Raw genomic sequence first — 18,398 nt, 5'->3', positions numbered from 1 at the left:
TGTTTTTGGAATGCAAACCCCGGAAGTGAGTTAGCATTCTAACACACCATGTCCCCTTTGAATGTGTTTTTTTGTTATTTGGCTGAAATAAGATCTGTGGTATAGCTACACCTCTAAATAACTATTTTAACTATGCCATAAAACACACCAGTTTTAACCCACTTGTGATTTTTTAAAAGCTGTGTCTCAAAAACGGTTGTTGCTAACAAGTTGCTTAAAGCGAATACATTATTTGCCGTGGACATTAGACGCCATTGCGAATTTAAATCTCACAAATAATGCGACATGGACACAAATCTCTGAAAACGTGGATGGGAATTCGTTCAAGGAGTAATTACTTACAAGGGAACACGTTTTAAAAAAAGGTTTTCGGAGGCTTTGGTGACTTTGATATCGAGCGACCGTATGTCGTCTGCTTTCAGCCTCTTGTTAGCTTTTTACTGCAATTGTATTTAGGGTTCTAAAGTAACACAATGCATAGGCTTTCGGTAGAGGGAACCAGTGCGGCGCTAACTTCCGTTACTCTTACTAACTCTTACTTACTAACTTCATACTCTATATGAGAGGCTGTGCTTTATCGTGAATACATCACAGCTTTTGCAGTATCTCAAATGTCCAGTGGGAGGCTGGTCAGAGTCATCAACGATAATACAAACACCCTGAACATTCTGTTGACAATGATGGCCTATTTTCACCGACTGAAGATAAAGAAATGCTGATGTTGCCACCTGCAGCGTATAAGAAAATATCCAAATAAGGTTTTACTCAATAACAAAAAAACTCCATAAGTGTGTACTTTATGCTTTTGTATTGAGTAATGTTTACCAAGGACACTAGTCAAATAGAGCAATCAACTGATTGTCAAACCCACCAACATATCAGTCTCCGTACAGAGATCTTTTTTATTCTAAATGCAAAACTTAGATAAATCTAATGGACTTTGATTATACACATCCACCAAAAGTTAATTACTAATGTACAAGTTCGGAGCAGCCCATGCCAAGCAGAGCTGCATCTAACAGGAGGACCGATAGTTTCTCTGAAGTAAGACATGTTGTAATTTCATAATTGTCGATTATTACTTATGAAAAACTAATTTAAACAGATTTTTTTTACTTATATTCTGACAGAATGTCTTCTGACAGCAATAAAAACTCATCGATATATAACATACTTCATCACTGACCCTGAAGCAATTGCACCGCAACAAACAGATTGTGAAAAGGAAATATTGTGAAAGGCCAGTCCGACCCTTCCAGTCCGATGCAGGTTTATAATTTCAGGCTGGAAATTAAGCAACCAGAAAAACCTAATCTTTCACCTTGACAGTGCTTTGAACAACATTGCATGATGCTCAAATCAACACCATACATTTAACAGTGAGGTGTATGTAAACTTTTGGACTGGGAGACCAGCTTGATTTGGTATTTAGTTAAATACCTGATTTTATCATTTAGTAATGGCCTCCTAAAGTGAAAAAAATACATGTAGGCTATACACACAAAATAATAGTAATTGACTCCAAAATAGCATTTTAGGAGGTTTACACCCACCTGAATGTATTATGTTGACTTCTTGAGCATTAGAGATTTTTTTTTGTAATAGTTGTGTATGAGTCTGTTAATTTTCCAATTTCACTGGTGAACAGGAGTCAATTACGCAGGAGATGCCAAAAAAACAAAGATTGTGGAGGTTTTTGCTCTTGCACATTTTCTTACTGTGTACTTTTAAAATGCTTGCATAGGTTTTTAGCATTTTGGTTCTTTTGTCCTTATTGGCCAGTTCAGTGTCCAGCTGCTGGAGTTCTTCCACAGTCTGACATGGCCTATTATCCAGCAAGTCGCCCCCTTCGTCTAACTCCGTCACAGCTAGCAGCCAGAAACTGTCTCTGCATGGCCAGGATTTCTTGCTGATTGTCAACAAACTCTTGCAGTTTTTGCAAGACTTTAGTGCTGGTAAGTTAAAATCAATGAAATTAGCAGAGGTTAACTTTAGTTAAAAGGTTAAATATAAATGAAAGTAAATTGTAAGTTGTTTTTTGTCATAAGTGAGCTCAATGAATGAATCAATATTTTAAAATAAAAAATTTAATGTCTGTTATGATGGAGGTGTAGAAATCTGAAATGTTAAATGTATTTTTTAAACATTATAGTAATGTGTTAAAGAAAGTGCTGGCATTAAATGTTTAGGATACATCGTAGTAAAGTGAATGTAATTTACTTAAATTTGATTTAATTACCAATATACTTACAATGACAATGACGCTCTATGAGAGGCTCTTAAAACAGTTTATTTTTCGGATGTTGACACAAGCAAAAGAGCAAACATGACTAAATATAAGTGAGATGTGTCAGTTCGAGATCCATTTAGTTTCAACAGTAATTATTGACTACACAATATGTTTTGATGAACATGGCAAGCTAGAGATGCAGGATGCTAAAATGGTTGCTAAAACTAAACAAAAAAAATGTCTCTTAGGATATTACTGATAACTAACTTGCTGCAAGACATTACTGTAACTGGTTTAAACCCAAATACAGAGAAGGGTGTCTGACAGTCTCGCAAGACACGTACTTACAGTTAGCCAAACATGCTCATGGAAGGGCTCTTAAAAGAGCCTTTGGTATATGTAGCTTCTGTTGACACAAGAAAAAGAGCAAACATGTCTAAATAGCCTGACTTGTTGCTAGATATGTTATGAGGAACATGGCAAACAAGAGATTCTGGGTAACAGCTATGTTTGTTACTTACTACAATCAGATGTCAAAGGACACTGAAAAAATCATTATTACTTTAATGGAATAAATTCACAGATTTATATGATTTATGATCATGACAATCTATGACAATAAAATTAGTTTGTGCACCAACAATTGGAAGAATATTGAGACCCACAACAGGACCAGGATTGGCAAACACTGTGGATAAACATCTGTTAAGTATGTTTATTTGAATATTTATGACTGTAAAACAAATGCTTTGGCTCAACTAGATCTGCATACACTGAGTTGCTGCTCACTTTACTGTGCCATCAGCCAAATGAGAGGAGTTTTTTCTAGGAAAGACACGTCTAGCCCCGTTCTGCATTCCAGGAACAAAGAAAATCAAATTGAGCCTCGATTGTTGTTTAATTTGAAATGGTTGTTATGAGGAAAGTGATCTCCTCCTGCTGCACTATAACACAATTTTATGGATAAACCTTATAAAACGTTTAACTTAAATACATTACCGGTTAAGTACAAAAGTATTTTACCTCAGGAAAACTAAGTGATTCTACTTAAGCGCTCTCAGTATTATTGTGACAGAACATTGTGTATTATCGTTTTTAAAACACCTTTAATAACTTTTTTGTTATTTATTGGAAATACTTTGGGATAGGCCTAGCTTGGAACCTGTAAAAACTAACTACTCTAACTGCCCATTAGTTTTTTACAACAAACTTAACAAAATTTTCTTACCTGTTTCATAGTATTAAATTACATTTACATTTCAAATGTAAAAGCTCAATACAAATTTTATTTTTTAGGCTGGTTAAGTAAAAAGTATTTTACCTCAGGATAACGGACGAGAAGGGAGTCGCTCTGTGCGCGCGCTGGCCACACACCAGTCAGCTTTCGCGAGCCTTGCACGAGACGAGAGCAAAATGTTTACTCTTTTGACAGTTATTCTTATTACTTACACCATGACAGTAATATATATATATATATAGTTGTTCTCTTCACACAACTGTATGCAGACGCAAGGTGAGAGCTTAGGTAAAACAAAACAATCGCTAGTAAACAACCTCCGAAGATGGCATCACCGCCCCAGCATGCAATGTGCAGTGACATCGATTGACAAGCTCCATTCAAGCCCTTTATCCGTTTTCTAAGCTTGAACATAAAAAAGAAAAATCAAGCTTAATTCTCTTTTGTTTTGAACGAACGAAGAACGAAAAATGTGCTGTTTTCTCATTTCTGTTTGTTCAATTTCAGTTAAAAAACTCAAACTAACAAACATGAAACATTACAGATATGTTGCCTTAACATCTGTGGCCATGAAGTAATTTGAAAGACTGTGTTGGCTTACCTGAAAGACATCACTGGACCTTTACTAGACCCCCTGCAGTTTGCTTACCGTGCAAACAGGTCTGTGGATAATGCAGTCAACAAGGGGACTGCATTATACCCTACAACATCTGGACAGACCAGGGCATTATGCAAGGATCCTGTTTGTGGACTTCAGGTCAGCCTTAAACACCATCGTCCCAACACTCAGACCAAACTAACTCAGCTCTCTGTTCATAGCTCTGTCTGTCAAAGGATCATCAGGTTTCTGACAGACAGGCAACAGCTAGATAGAATTGGTAAATTCACATTCAACAGCCGTATCAACAGCACTGGTGCCCCCCAAGGATGTGTGCTCTTCCCTCTGCTCTTCCCCCTATACACCAATGACTGCACCCCTACTGACCCCTCTGAAAAAATTCAGTGCAATTTTACACTTAAAACAAACGTACCCAAAATCTTTCCTCCGTATTCTCAAATACTTCACAAACGTCAGATTTAGTAGTAAAATGTGTGTATGTTAAATGAATTCCAGTCATTCAATCATTCTCAATTAGCATAATCCCACCTATGAATTACAGCTACGCAAATTATGTATCTAGGAATTCTGCAATCAACTAGACTTCATTCTCTGGTTTGGCTGCATTATATTGCATAAATGCATAATATACTAATAGGCTTGTCACAGAGCTACCCTCTGTTCTCTCTGACCCCTTGTTAGCCCTTTCATAAGATGAACTCATACTTGGTTTTTAAAGCTCTTTATTTACCTTGAGGTATCAGCGACGGGAGAGATTTACCACACAAACATTCCTACAATTAAACTGTTGTGGCTCAGACTGGACACCTGAGCACTAACTCAGTGGACATTAAGTTTTCACAAACTGTTAACTATCACCTAACATCAGCATACATGGCAGGCGGCCATCTTTACTGGAGTAAAAGATTGGAATGGACTTTTCTCATTATTTTTATACCTGCGCTGGGTTGCATCATGGTTAGTGGGAGATACCAAGTATGGTGGGAAAGGAGGGGGAATTGTAATCATAATTATTGCTGAAGTTTACTGACTGAAGTTCGTACTGTATTAGTTAAATCTGTCTGCAGAGGGAAATGGGGTTACTTGATCCTTGTAATAACTCTTCTTGATATTTATCACATGTACATGGTCTTTAGGATTTTCCCCTGTGATTATTGCTGAGAAATGGTTGTACCCAGGTGTATAAATTCTCACGTAGGGGGAGTGATCGAGAAGGCTAAGACTGGTGGTAGTGAATGAAGTATTTGCTGAGTACTCTGATTTAAGTATTAGACCTGATGCAAGGATATTGGTTGGTGTTGGTTTATTGAAGTGTTTTCTTTTCTTTTTATGCATTGACACCTGTTAGCACCTTGCACTTGCTTGGGAAGAACTTGAATAAATATAAAAATGGCATTTAACGTCCTCCATGTGTTGTTTGAAGAACTCGTAATGTCGCTGTGACAAGGCTAAAAGTTTTATCAATTAAACTGTGTCCACCAAAGCCTTTAAAGCCAGCTAAAATAATAATACCTGCACTCTTCTTAGAACGCCTAGCTGGTGGGGCCTGAGACGCTTTGGAGGCCCTGTTCCTTAATCCAGAGATGCGTTGGTTGCTGTGATTTAGAATATCCGCAACAGTTAGCATACTTGTTACTATTATTTTATTTTAAAGAATATTAATATGAAAATGCAGTAACCATTAATATTAACTTCCCATTGTTGTGTATGATGGTTGGTCAATGTAACTGCACTTCTATAACTCTGTGGTTCAGCTCAGCTGCAAAAACTGACCTCCGAAGACTCCAATGCATAGTCCAAATTGCTGAGCGAATTACTGGCACAACCCTGCCGATTCTCCAAGAACTGTACTCATCCAGAGTGAGTAAAAGAACTTGCAAAATCACTCTGGACTCCTCATACCCAGCACATTTCTGTTTGAACTGCTGCCGTCTGGTCGGTGCTACAGAGCACTGAGTACCAAAACGGCAATAGGAAAGGTTTCTTCATTCAGGCCATCTACCTCATGAACAGTTCAATGTTCTCCTACGGTGCAATGGAAACTATATATACTCATATTTATTATACTGTTGATATAATTTTCAGCTATCCACATTCCCCTGCATAACATTCCCCTGTATATAACTCATTATAATTTGTATATAGCACAACAAAACTATGTACATGCAATATATTGCCTATTTTCCTTGTGTCTAAAATTGTCCTTTTTGTCAGATGTGCATTGTCTACCCACACGTTCTCTCAGGTCCTCTTCCTCCATTCAGCTCATCGTCCCACATGCTCGTCTGGCTACCATGGGGTTTAGAGCTTTCCGTTATTCAGCCCCACTTCTCTGGAACTCTCTGCCCCACTACATTCAACACTCCACGTCCATAACCATTTTCAAAACTCAATTAAAAACTCATGTTTTCAGACAGGCATACTCGCTTTAATTTTTTAAAAATTTGTTTTGATTGTAAGGACCCTACTCTTTCGCAAGTTATTATTACTATGATTATTATTATTGATTCAATGTTTAATGGATTGAGTGTTTTATTGTTGCTTTTGTAAGGTGACCTTGAGTGTTGAGAAAGGCGCCTATAAATAAAATGTATTATTATTATTATTATTAATAAACGATTTTCTTTATGGAGCTGGTGCAGGCATGCACTTTAAATAACTATGTAGTAGAAGAATGAGTCTCTTAAATGCTGGCCATATGAGCTTTGTCCAACATATTACTACCACTGGAAGACCACTGGATTTCTGCTTTTAAATGATACATTGTTATTTTACAAAATCATCAAAAAAAATGTTATTGTGTTTCAGTAGTGTTAGCCACTAAAAGCCGATATCTAATATTATACTCCAGAGTTAGATACTGGGCACGATTATGACAATTTTCACAGCTGTAAAAGTTAATGACTAACGACCGGGTCGTATTGTATAGGTCTATTGCACCATCTTCTGGGGAAGTAGGGCAATGCATTTGAGAAAACATACATAGTCTATACTGCACAGTCTGGAATTGTCTGGAAATACCAAGGGTCTTATTATTAACAGTATTATTTTCTGTTAGGGGACAAATGTGTTAATTCCTGCCATTATCGATCTTACTTTCTTTGCTGTTGGAAAAAAACGGTTTGATTCAAGCAGATACTTGAGGACAAATGTTTACAAAATTGAACTAGACACCTCTTTTACATCATTAAAGACAAATAATTATTCTTTCATCATGTACTCAGTCACTTCAAAACTCAAATCAAGGTGATTTTATGATTTCACACAACTGTGATGACAAAAATCAGAAAAGTAAAACCATGTTGATACAAAAATTGCTTCATGTTATTTATTGTAATATGATGCCACATGTTTCAAAAGAGGACCATGCCATCTCCTTTGAGGTTTATTCACAATTACGTACCTGCTAAAGTTACTAAGCTTGCTATATGCTGGATATGTAAATCCTACAAACATTTTCATTACATTTACCCCATAATCTAAATAAAACAAGAAAACAATAAAATAGACACGGAAGACCTTGAGAATTGAAAAAAGAGAAAAGCATTAAGGCACCCCATATAAAAGGTGGTAGTGTTACAATAAGGGTTTAAGGACAATGCTAATCGTGATGTAGATCAATAAGACAGCTGTTATGAAAACACAAGATACAGCCTTCATGGTGTGTACATCACAACCAAATTCCTGATAGCTTCTGATCTCAATGAATGACCATACAGATTTTCACCATATTATTCCAGAACTTTGATGATGGTGATTTTCTTTACCTGTAGGTCTAGGTGTACCCAAATAATGCATCTTTGATTCACAGAAAATTGTTCCAATGCATAGGGCCACATTATTTTGTGCCGCTTTAAAGGCATTGTTCATCCAAAAATGAGAAGTCAGAATCAATTACTCACTCTCTAGTTGTTCCAAACCTGTATACATTTCTTTGTTTGGTTGAAAAATATATTTGGACGATTGCTTGCAACCAAAGAGTTATTGGACCCCATTGACTACAATAGTATGTTAAAATTTCAAAGGTAGTCAAAAGTGCCCTAGAACGGTTTGCTGTCCTACATTCCTCAAAATATTACATTTTGTGTTCAACAGAACAAGTAATTCTTCCTACTTGGTAAACAACAGGGTCCACAAACTGTTAAGTTAAAAGCATTCTTTCAAATATCTTTCCTTGTGTTCATCAGAACAAAGACATTTATACAGATTCGGAACAACTGGAATGTGAGTAAATAATGAGTTTTTATTTTTTGGTGAGGTTAAAATATTTCTCTTTCACAATTTCCAGGGCCCAATGCAGCTTAATTTGCTGCAAAATAATAATAAATAGTTAAGATACCCAAACCCCACCCTTAACTCTCACCCTAAATTTAACAATAGTTTGAGAAGGACATGCAAGCAACATTAGACAATACAGATTAATCTATTTCTGATCATTTTGATCATTTTCATTAACAGCCTGTATGGTGAATCCCTGGGGCTTAAAAAGGCTAAAGGTTACAACATTCCCAAAAATGTCTGGAGATATCTTTGTTTATTTTAGAAATCTGTGCCGGGATATCCAGAGTTACACAATTTGGAAACGTGTGTTGCCAAATACAATGTATGTGTATGTAATGACAGAATTCTTGTTTTTGTGTGACCTTTCACTAATCATCTTTATTCATATTTACATTTCTTGGTCTAGAAAAGATAAATATTACTACAAAACTACTCTTACTTTCCTAAAATTATGCAACTGGGGCAAAATTATATATCTGCAGCTGCCCAAATATCGAGTCAGGTCAGTGAACTTACGGTGAAAAGCACAGCGGTTTCACATAAGACTACACGTCAGCACTGCTGGCAATGTAAAGTCAGATTAAAAGGGTGATTTTTACATTCACAAGTGTAGCAGCTTGCTAGCAAAGAACAAATAACTTTTCCAAACTTCAATCTTCAACACGCTTAAAAAGAACAATGCTAAATGTTTTATCAAACACATGTTAAAGTATTAGTAGAAAATGTTTAGCAACATGCATAAATGACCCATGACCCCTTCAAACTGTGGCCCAGTATCATCAAACCATCGACCAGAAACTTGTTTGTTATCCTGTTAAGTAGCGGTCTGTCAGACTTCCTTAAATTGTAAATAGAATAAAATGCTATAAATCCTGTCACCCTGCCGAGGATCACAATCACTATCTAAATAATTAAGTTTTAGAAACAAACATCTCAAACTGTATAGCTTATATCTCATAATTGCCCATTTTATGAAAATGTTGTAGTTGGTCTGTTTAGACTGACTCTGAAGTTAAAGCCATGCTAATGAACCTGCAGTGCTCACGGGAGGGCATATATTTCTCAAAAAGTCATTTTAAAAATCAGTGTATCTTGCAGTTTGTGCGTTTGAATTGAGTAATGTTTACAAAGGACACCAGTCAAATATGAAGCAATCAGATGATTCCCAAGGCCACATATCAGTCTCCCCACAGAGATCATGTTTATAGAGTGCAAGATGTTGTAACAAGAAAAATCTGATGAATTTTATTAATATACCTCTTTCAAAATTAAGCATAATAAAGACTTAAATTTATAGAATTTAACAACATTTAAATAGTCCATAATCATTATTTCCTCAATAATTCTATATGAATGGAGTTGCATATGAATGCATTTAAAAAAAAAAAAAGTCAACTATAAATTAAATGCATTAACCTTTATAAACAAGAATAACCATGACTAAACATTAATAAGAAAAAGATACACTGCATTATAATGTGCAATATAAAACACTATTGATACATTTGTAATGAATAAAAAATGTATATGAAAGTACTCTTTTCCATATTTCTCATTTCTATAACAGAAGACTTCTCTTTGTAAAAGTGAACTGGCTCACAACATCATGAGCAGTTTTCTGTTTGGCTGACCCAACCCACAGAGTATCTAGTCCATCTATAAAAAGTGTTGTCTGTCCTGTTACTGCCTGCTTAATCCAAGTTTGGGCCCAGTATGAAGTTCCTGGTCACAACGTTCCTGGGGTGCCTTGGTATTTATCATAATAAGTTTGATATGTTTGGATGTATTATTGATCAATCATTATGGTTAATGTGTCGTCTTCTTTGCAGTTTTGGCGCTGCCTTTAGCCACCGGTCAAGATGTTACTTGGTGTGTAAAGTCGGAGAGCGAGTTAAATAAATGCCAGAAACTGTCCCACAAAGTACAAGCCTTGAAATGTAATCGACAGCAGAGTGTGATCGACTGTATAAAACACATCAAGGTAAGAAAACTACATTTTATCTGTTCTATAAAATCAATAGGTGCAACCTGAATGAAAGGTCCAGTTTTGGTCTTAAAAGAGTACATTATATCTTTTAAGATAATAATCAAATTACTTGTGGTTGACAGGATGGTTTTTCAGATATCGTAATAGTTGATGGAGAAAATGTATTTCATGGTGGAAAATTAAACCACGGACTCCATCCTATCTTTGCAGAGAAATATAAAAAAGGTACGTCTCTTTGTTGTGAGTGTTATTAGAAAAATTGCACTATATACAAATGTATTATTTTTTAGAACAGAATTTGACAGATTTTGATTGACAGACAATCAAAACCTCCATGCATTGTTGGTATCAAAATGATAATGTTTTGCATTTGTATGGTTTTATCATTATAACAGGACAAGAACCATGTTATGCTGTTGCTGTGGTAAAGAAAGGCACTGGCTTCACCATAAATGATCTCAGTGGGAAGAAGTCCTGTCACTGTTGTTATAAATCGTCTGGAGGCTGGAATATTCCCATCGGCAGACTGATCTCAGAGAAGAAAATTCCTTGGGAAGGTCCTGATGACAAATCTCTTGAAAAAGGTTAATGTTGTCCTATTCAGAGATGAATTATAGATTAGGAATAAATGTGGTTTGCGTCTGTGTGAGGTGTTTTGTGATGAATGCATCACTTAAATAACAGGACACAAGTCTAAATATTTTCTAAGGCTTCATTTTTGCTTTTTTTTCGCAGCTGTGTCAGAGTTCTTCTCAGTCAGCTGTGTTCCTGGAATATCAAAAGCCAATCGTCCAAATCTGTGCAAAGCCTGCAAGGGTGACTGCTCAGCCACAGCCAATGAAGACTACAATGGTCCCGAAGGAGCCATTCGGTAAAATTAAACTAGTACACCAGCATGTTTACACAGTCATATCTCCACTTTAAAATCAACTAACTATATTATAAACTCATACTCCTCTCCAGGTGCCTGAAGAATGATGCTGGACAGGTTGCCTTTGTGTGTCACAATGCAATCCCAGGTCAGTATTTCACAAAGGTGTAAATGACATTGAGATTATAAATATAAAAACTGTCAACAGGTATTCTAAAGTTTTTTTTGCGTAAAAGGCTATTTGTCTCATAACTTTTAAGTGGCTGAGAGACCACAGTATGAGCTGTTGTGCCTGGACGGCAGCAGGAAAAGTGTTGATGACTATAAGGACTGCAACCTTGGTAAAGAGCCTGGCCGTGCTGTCATCAGCCGCAAGGATCCTGTTTTATCAGAACGGATTTATAAACTCCTTAGTCAACCGGTATGCCATTTCAAATAATATTACATAAGTTAAATAGAAGTTTACTTATTTTGATAATAAAGTAATTAAGCATTTCTAGAAGCGAATACTAGTGCTTGCAGGGCATATAATGCCAATAAGTCATATAAATCATGTCCAATATCACAATTTCTAAACACTATAAAATCTAAAGATTCCCATATTAGCACACTTAAGGCTGAACTTATCTGGAAAAGTTATGAATGATTCAATTCCTTGAATAATAAAAGTAATAGTTCACCCAAAAATAAAAAATTAAGTTATCATTACTCACTCTTGTCATGTGAAAGCCATATGACTTCCGCAGAAAACAAAAGTACATATTTTGAAGAATGCTGGTAACCGCACAGCACCAGCAACCATTCACTTCTATTGTATGGACACAAAACCAGTGAATGGGTGCCGGTTAAAAACATTTTTCTAAATATATTTTGTTTTCTGTCGAAGAAAGAAAGTCAAACAGGTATGAAATGATAAATGATATCAGAATTTTCATTCTTGGGTGAACTATCACTTATAAAACATGAATACTTAGGATTATGTTTTAATATCATTGCTATGTTGTGGAATGTGCTCAACAGGCCTTAGATCTTTTCTCAACCGAGGGAGGTAAAGACAGGATGTTCTCAGACTCAGCATCTAGACTAATCAAGCTACCTGAAACCACAGACTCTTTTCTCTACTTGAAAAAAGATTATTATGAGACCATGCTTGCACTTACAGGTGATATACCTTACATACGCTTTTGAAAACCAAAATATGTTTCTCCACTATGTATTTCATGAAATTTATTTATAAATGTTTTTTTCTTCAGGCAAATTTAAGAAACCCAAAGCTACGCTTCAGACTATTAAATGGTGTAACATTGGCCATGCAGAAAAAGCCAAGTGTGAAGATTTGTATTTAGGTGGTTTTGAGTGTCTGGAGGCACTCACTGTGGATGAATGCATCACAAAAGTCATGGTATTGTCAGGTCAAATTGATCTTTGTTCCTTACAATGGCTCTCATTTATGAAACAAGTGTACAACAGAAAACTAGGCGTACAATAATTTCCAGGCAAATCTTGGCATTAATATGGACAGAAGTGGTACAATGAAATCTTACGGCATGTTTTATGTATTCAAGCCTTGAGCTTTTGTTTAGTTTAACAATGAAAGAAATGCTGCAGTCTACTTTCGTATTTAGTTAATAGTAGCAACAAAAAAATACTCTCAAGTATTTATAAAAATATAGATTTTGTTTAACATGTTTGCATAAATTTATGTATGTTAAAGGTTCATATATGTAAAAATATGTATAGTATCCCTAAACAAACAAACTACTCTACAGGGGGCATTTAGTAAACATGTTATGCAAAGAAACGAAAAAAATTATTTCCTGTGTAAGCCACTGTAGTGATTCGAAAGGGATGGGTGGAGTGAGGCATTGCTTGTAATTCTCCACCTAGCCACTAGATGCTGCTAAATCCGTTCACTGGAACTTTAAATGTGTAACACTGTGGTCCTGTGAGACACGTTTTCCTTTACCTAGGCTGCATCTGAAACGCCTAATTCCATGCTACATAGTTTCTGAAAATCAGTATGCCAGTATGTTTATATGCAATAGAAATATACATTAATTGCATATGAGTTTCCCGCCTCTAGACTAACAACCTTTCTGATTCTGATTTATTCTGATTTGTATTTAAGCGGGGGGAAATGGATGCCTTTGCAGCTGATGGTGGGTATATGTGGGCTGGTAGCCATTGTGATCTTGTTCCAGCCATGATTGAGCAGTATGATCAGGGTAAGAATGAACAGAACATTCATTTTGATCCCACCACCACAACATATAATCAGATTGCGTTGTATCTGATGTGAAAATGTATGTTAAGTAATAAATAAAAAATTAAAAAATCTATTTACCCCTTCAGATAAGTGTGACGGCAATGATTCTAGTAAGTACTGTTAACTGATATTTTTTATATCCATCTAGAGACTGTTGATCTGCTATGCTCTTCAGTGTCTATTTCAATGCTCATTCTTCATTTTATTAATGTGCAAAGGCACTACATCCTACTATGCTGTTGCTGTGGTGAAAAGGGGATCAAAGGTAACCTGGAATAATCTGAAAGGGAAGAAATCGTGCCATACTGGCTTAAACCACAATAGTGGTTGGAATATCCCAGAAGGTGTACTATGCAAAAAAAGGAATGAGTGTAACATGTGTGAGTATCCTATGCACAATCATTTTAGCCATAAAATATTTCATGGCTATAATGTTGCATTAAAGTGTATAGTTTTTACATTTATTCAGATACTGTGCATACAACCCATATACAGTAATGGTACCGATGTTGGACGATATGGACACATTCTGTGCTCCAGTTTCCAAATAATTAACAAAAAGTTCCAAGGTTGTTTTTTTCCCTTGCAGGATTTTTATGGTAAAACAGTTTAAAGCACAAAGTTTGAAAGAATTTTCGATTATAATTTATAGGAATAAATGGGCCTATTGCTATGGGAAGTAATTTTAGAAATAACAGGAATTTGTTAAGTAACAAGTTTTATGTTCAATTTTACAGACACTTTCTTCAGTGAAGGCTGTGCTCCTGGTGCTCAAGTTGACTCTAACATGTGTAAACTGTGTAAAGGCGAAGATAAGGTTGTGGGAGGACAGGGAAGCAAGTGCATAGCCTCGCCTAACGAAATGTATTATGGCTTTGATGGGGCTTTTAGGTACCAAAAATAGTTAACCACACACGGAAATAAATCTACAGTTGATTATAGTCATTTGTTGAAACATTTGTGTTCACTGCTGTTGTTTGTATATCACACCTGTTTGCAGGTGTCTTGAAGAAGGAGGAGGTGATGTCGCTTTTATCAAGCACAGCATTGTTCCAAGTTACACAGATGGTGAGTGTGTCTTATGATTATTAATGGAGGATATCATTCATTTTGTCACACCTTTACAATATAATATTCTTAATAGCCCAGTTAAGATGTCCTACTTTGCTGTTCTACCTGCTTAGGTAACGGACCTGACTGGGCAAAGAATCTGAAGTCAGAAGATTTTAAATTGATTTGTCCACAGTCACCAGATAACACAGAAAACATTTCAAACTTTAAAACCTGTAACTGGGCTAGTGTGCCTGCTCATGCAGTGATAACCCGTGAAGAAATTCGCAATGATGTAGCGGACATCCTGAACAGGGCTCAGGTAAATTCATCTGCTATTGAATGCATTATGTATATCAATATATACAAAGCTAAGATTCTAAAACATTTGTTTGATAAATGCTATGCTTGACCAAAGTATTTTAGAGAATCATGTAACAAATAACAAACCCGTAGGCAGGGGGGTTCGGGTGGTTCAAACGAACCCCCCCTCAGCTGCCAAAGGTCCAGAATTTAAGTCAGTTTTTTTTCATGTGATTATTGTCATCATTGTTTTAATCAATGCTTGTGACAAATTTCTGGGTTGCTGTTTCAAATTAATATGATTATTTTTGCTGAACGTGTGTGTGTGTGTGTGCGCGCGCCACGCGTGCAGACAGAGAGAGTTTTTCGCAATACACTTTTCAAAGCAACGGTGAAGAAGCATCGCCTCTGAATGATGGGGGGAGGGGTTATATATATATTTCTTTTAATTAAAAAGATTCATCCACTCAATAGTCTACAATATAATAGCCATATAAACGTAGCCTAATTATAATAATAAAACATAGCAAAGAGGCATTGACAGAGAGTCAAGAAATGATGATGAGAAGAATTATTATTTATATTTCAGTAAAGTTCATTAAATCTATTCTGTTGTTAGAGTGGCTTTAAATTTATGAACTGTGTATGTGTAACAGAGGCCAGCTAGTGAAGAGCTGTGCAGTGTGTGAGCCTCACTCCCCGACCAACAGAGATGCTCTAGCGACACACGGTAGAATAGAGATGCGTGGTCTTTAGCCTCCTCGTTAGAGCACCCGTCTCCCATTCGGACCGTCGTAGGTTCGAAGCCCACGAAGAGCGGGGCGAGTGGGACCGGTTACACATTGACTGGCAAAAGTGTTACATGAGGAAGCAAGTTGACAACAATGCAACAAATATTTTAGGTGCATCAAAAAGCGTGCTGGTTAAAATACCAGCAGACAAGCTAATCCAGCACAAATTAGTGCATAAAAGGTCACCAAAATGAAGTAATTGAACCTCATAATTAAATACGAAGGGAGGAGAAAAATCTGCAAAAAGAAAAAAAGAACCTCCCCTTTCAATAGGCTGGCTACGGACCTGAATAAGAAGCACTGTATCTAGCAACTCATGTAGTGAACAGCTCATGTAACTTCTTGTATGAATTCTCTCCCTTTAATTTCAGGAGATACTTGGTCGTAGGCTGTTTCAGTCACCTGGTGATAGAAACCTTATGTTTTCTGATTCTACTAAATGTCTTCAAAAGTATACAAAATCCACGGAGGAGTTCCTGACTAAAAACTATATGGACATAATTGAAACAAATTACAAGAAAGACAATAATTTTCCAGGTAAAGTATCTATAATATAAACATCTAGGGCCGGTTTCCCGAACAAGGATTAGTTTAAACCAGGACTAGGCTTCAGTTAAATTAGCATATTTAAGGTATGTTTAAAAGCATACTTTACATAAAACATCACTGGGGTGCATCTTGAGACAAAACAATCGCACTGATATATTTTAAGATATGCCAGTGTAAATTATTTTCGTTAAAGACTCCTCTAACATTTCAGTTAGTCTGGGACTAGCCTTACGCCCTGTCCGGGAAACTGCCCCATAAAGTCTATAAAGGGTTTTAGCTTCAGTATCTTTCTTTGAATGGAAATTTAGAGTCAAATGGAAATTTGGTTATAAATGTGATGCAGTTTTGAATGGATCGTAACGCTGGGGGACCTTTACTTAAATGGCCTTTTATTAAATTGAGAAAACAAGTTATATTTTGGTACATGTATGGAAATTTGACTTTTGGTTCTAATACATTCAAATGTTTATCTTAACAGATCTGGTGCAGGCATGCATTTTAAAAAACCATGAAGTAGAAGAATGAGTCTCTTACAGAAATACGCAACAATTGCTGGCCATATGATCTTTGTTCCACATGCTACCCCTGCGTAAGAAACTACATCTAAGAACCACTGGATTTCTGCTTTACAAATTGTATGTTGTTATTAAGCAAAATTATCAACAAAATGTCAATGTGTATAAGCAGGTGTCAAAGATACTAAGGCTCCACAATAAAAATGAATACTTCAAGAACTACTTCAAGGTCACATGTCTGTCACTTTCCTTACTTACTCGCCACAGCTCGAGGCTTCTTGTTTTTAAAAACAGGTGATTCCACAAATGTAATCAGAGTAAAGGCTTTATAAAAGGAGATTTTTCAATGACATTTCCCTGATGATCACTATTTAAACTTTCCAGATGTAGGTCAGTGGTTAGAGCATGGCGCTAACAATGCAAAGGTTGTGGGTTCGATTCCAGAAACAAATGTATAGGATAAAGCAATGTAAAAGAGTCTGAATGTGAATGTAAACGTCACTCACCATTGATGACCATTCTTAGTGACAGTTGTAAGAACAAACAACACTCCACCACCCACACATTCTGTTTACAGACAAAATATAATGATGCAAAGAGGAACTGCTCCAACCTAAGATTGTCACACCATAAACATATCTTGCGCAACCCTGTGATACTACCAGCTGAATCACAATACCAAGTAGTATCATCATATTGCTCAATGTTGTCTGTCTAGATTAAAATAGTCCTAATTTTGAATACTTAATAAATGACAATGAATGGAAAACTCAAGTACAACAATCCTATAAATGGCATAAAGCAAAGCAACCGCAGAGATGAAATGTTTTTGGAATGCAAACCCCGGAAGTGAGTTAGCATTCTAACACACCATGTCCCCTTTGAATGTGTTTTTTTTGTTATTTGGCTGAAATAAGATCTGTGGTATAGCTACACCTCTAAATAACTATTTTAACTATGCCATAAAACACACCAGTTTTAACCCGCTTGTGATTTTTTAAAAGCTGTGTCTCAAAAACGGTTGTTGCTAACAAGTTGCTTAAAGCGAATACATTATTTGCCGTGGCCATTAGACGCCATTGCGAATTTAAATCTCACAAATAATGCGACATGGACACAAATCTCTGAAAACGTGGATGGGAATTCGTTCAAGGAGTAATTACTTACAAGGGAACACGTTTTAAAAAAAGGTTTTCGGAGGCTTTGGTGACTTTGATATCGAGCGACCGTATGTCGTCTGCTTTCAGCCTCTTGTTAGCTTTTTACTGCAATTGTATTTAGGGTTCTAAAGTAACACAATGCATAGGCTTTCGGTAGAGGGAACCAGTGCGGTGCTAACTTCCGGGTTGGACTACAAAAAACCTCATCCTGATGTACTCTATATGAGAGGCTGTGCTTTATCGTGAATACATCACAGCTTTTGCAGTATCTCAAATGTCCAGTGGGAGGCTGGTCAGAGTCATCAACGATAATACAAACACCCTGAACATTCTGTTGACAATGATGGCCTATTTTCACCGACTGAAGATAAAGAAATGCTGATGTTGCCACCTGCAGCGTATAAGAAAATATCCAAATAAGGTTTTACTCAATAACAAAAAAACTCCATAAGTGTGTACTTTATGCTTTTGTATGGAGTAATGTTTATCAAGGACACTAGTCAAATAGAGCAATCAACTGATTGTCAAACCCACCAACA

The 18,398-nt window shown here is 36.3% G+C and overlaps 1 protein-coding gene across 1 annotated transcript; it reads left to right on the top strand.

Annotated features, from left to right (window-relative positions):
* Nucleotides 1-1,809: 1,809 nt before the first annotated feature.
* Nucleotides 1,810-17,043, top strand: LOC306891676 (serotransferrin-2-like). The gene is made up of 18 exons (XM_079452136.1): nucleotides 1,810-1,955; nucleotides 9,935-10,117; nucleotides 10,197-10,348; nucleotides 10,477-10,579; nucleotides 10,750-10,938; nucleotides 11,090-11,225; nucleotides 11,318-11,373; nucleotides 11,486-11,646; nucleotides 12,246-12,387; nucleotides 12,479-12,627; nucleotides 13,354-13,450; nucleotides 13,578-13,601; nucleotides 13,710-13,871; nucleotides 14,229-14,382; nucleotides 14,492-14,559; nucleotides 14,676-14,863; nucleotides 16,007-16,172; nucleotides 16,663-17,043. Exons 2-18 carry the CDS (start codon nucleotides 10,081-10,083, stop codon nucleotides 16,707-16,709), a joined length of 2,031 nt encoding a protein of 676 aa, XP_079308262.1. The 5' UTR covers nucleotides 1,810-1,955; nucleotides 9,935-10,080; the 3' UTR covers nucleotides 16,710-17,043.
* Nucleotides 17,044-18,398: the final 1,355 nt, after the last annotated feature.

Source organism: Barbatula barbatula (assembly GCF_947034865.1).
Source record: "Barbatula barbatula genome assembly, chromosome: 3".
Lineage (NCBI taxonomy): Eukaryota > Metazoa > Chordata > Actinopteri > Cypriniformes > Nemacheilidae > Barbatula > Barbatula barbatula.
This window is presented reverse-complemented; position numbering and strand designations above follow the sequence as displayed.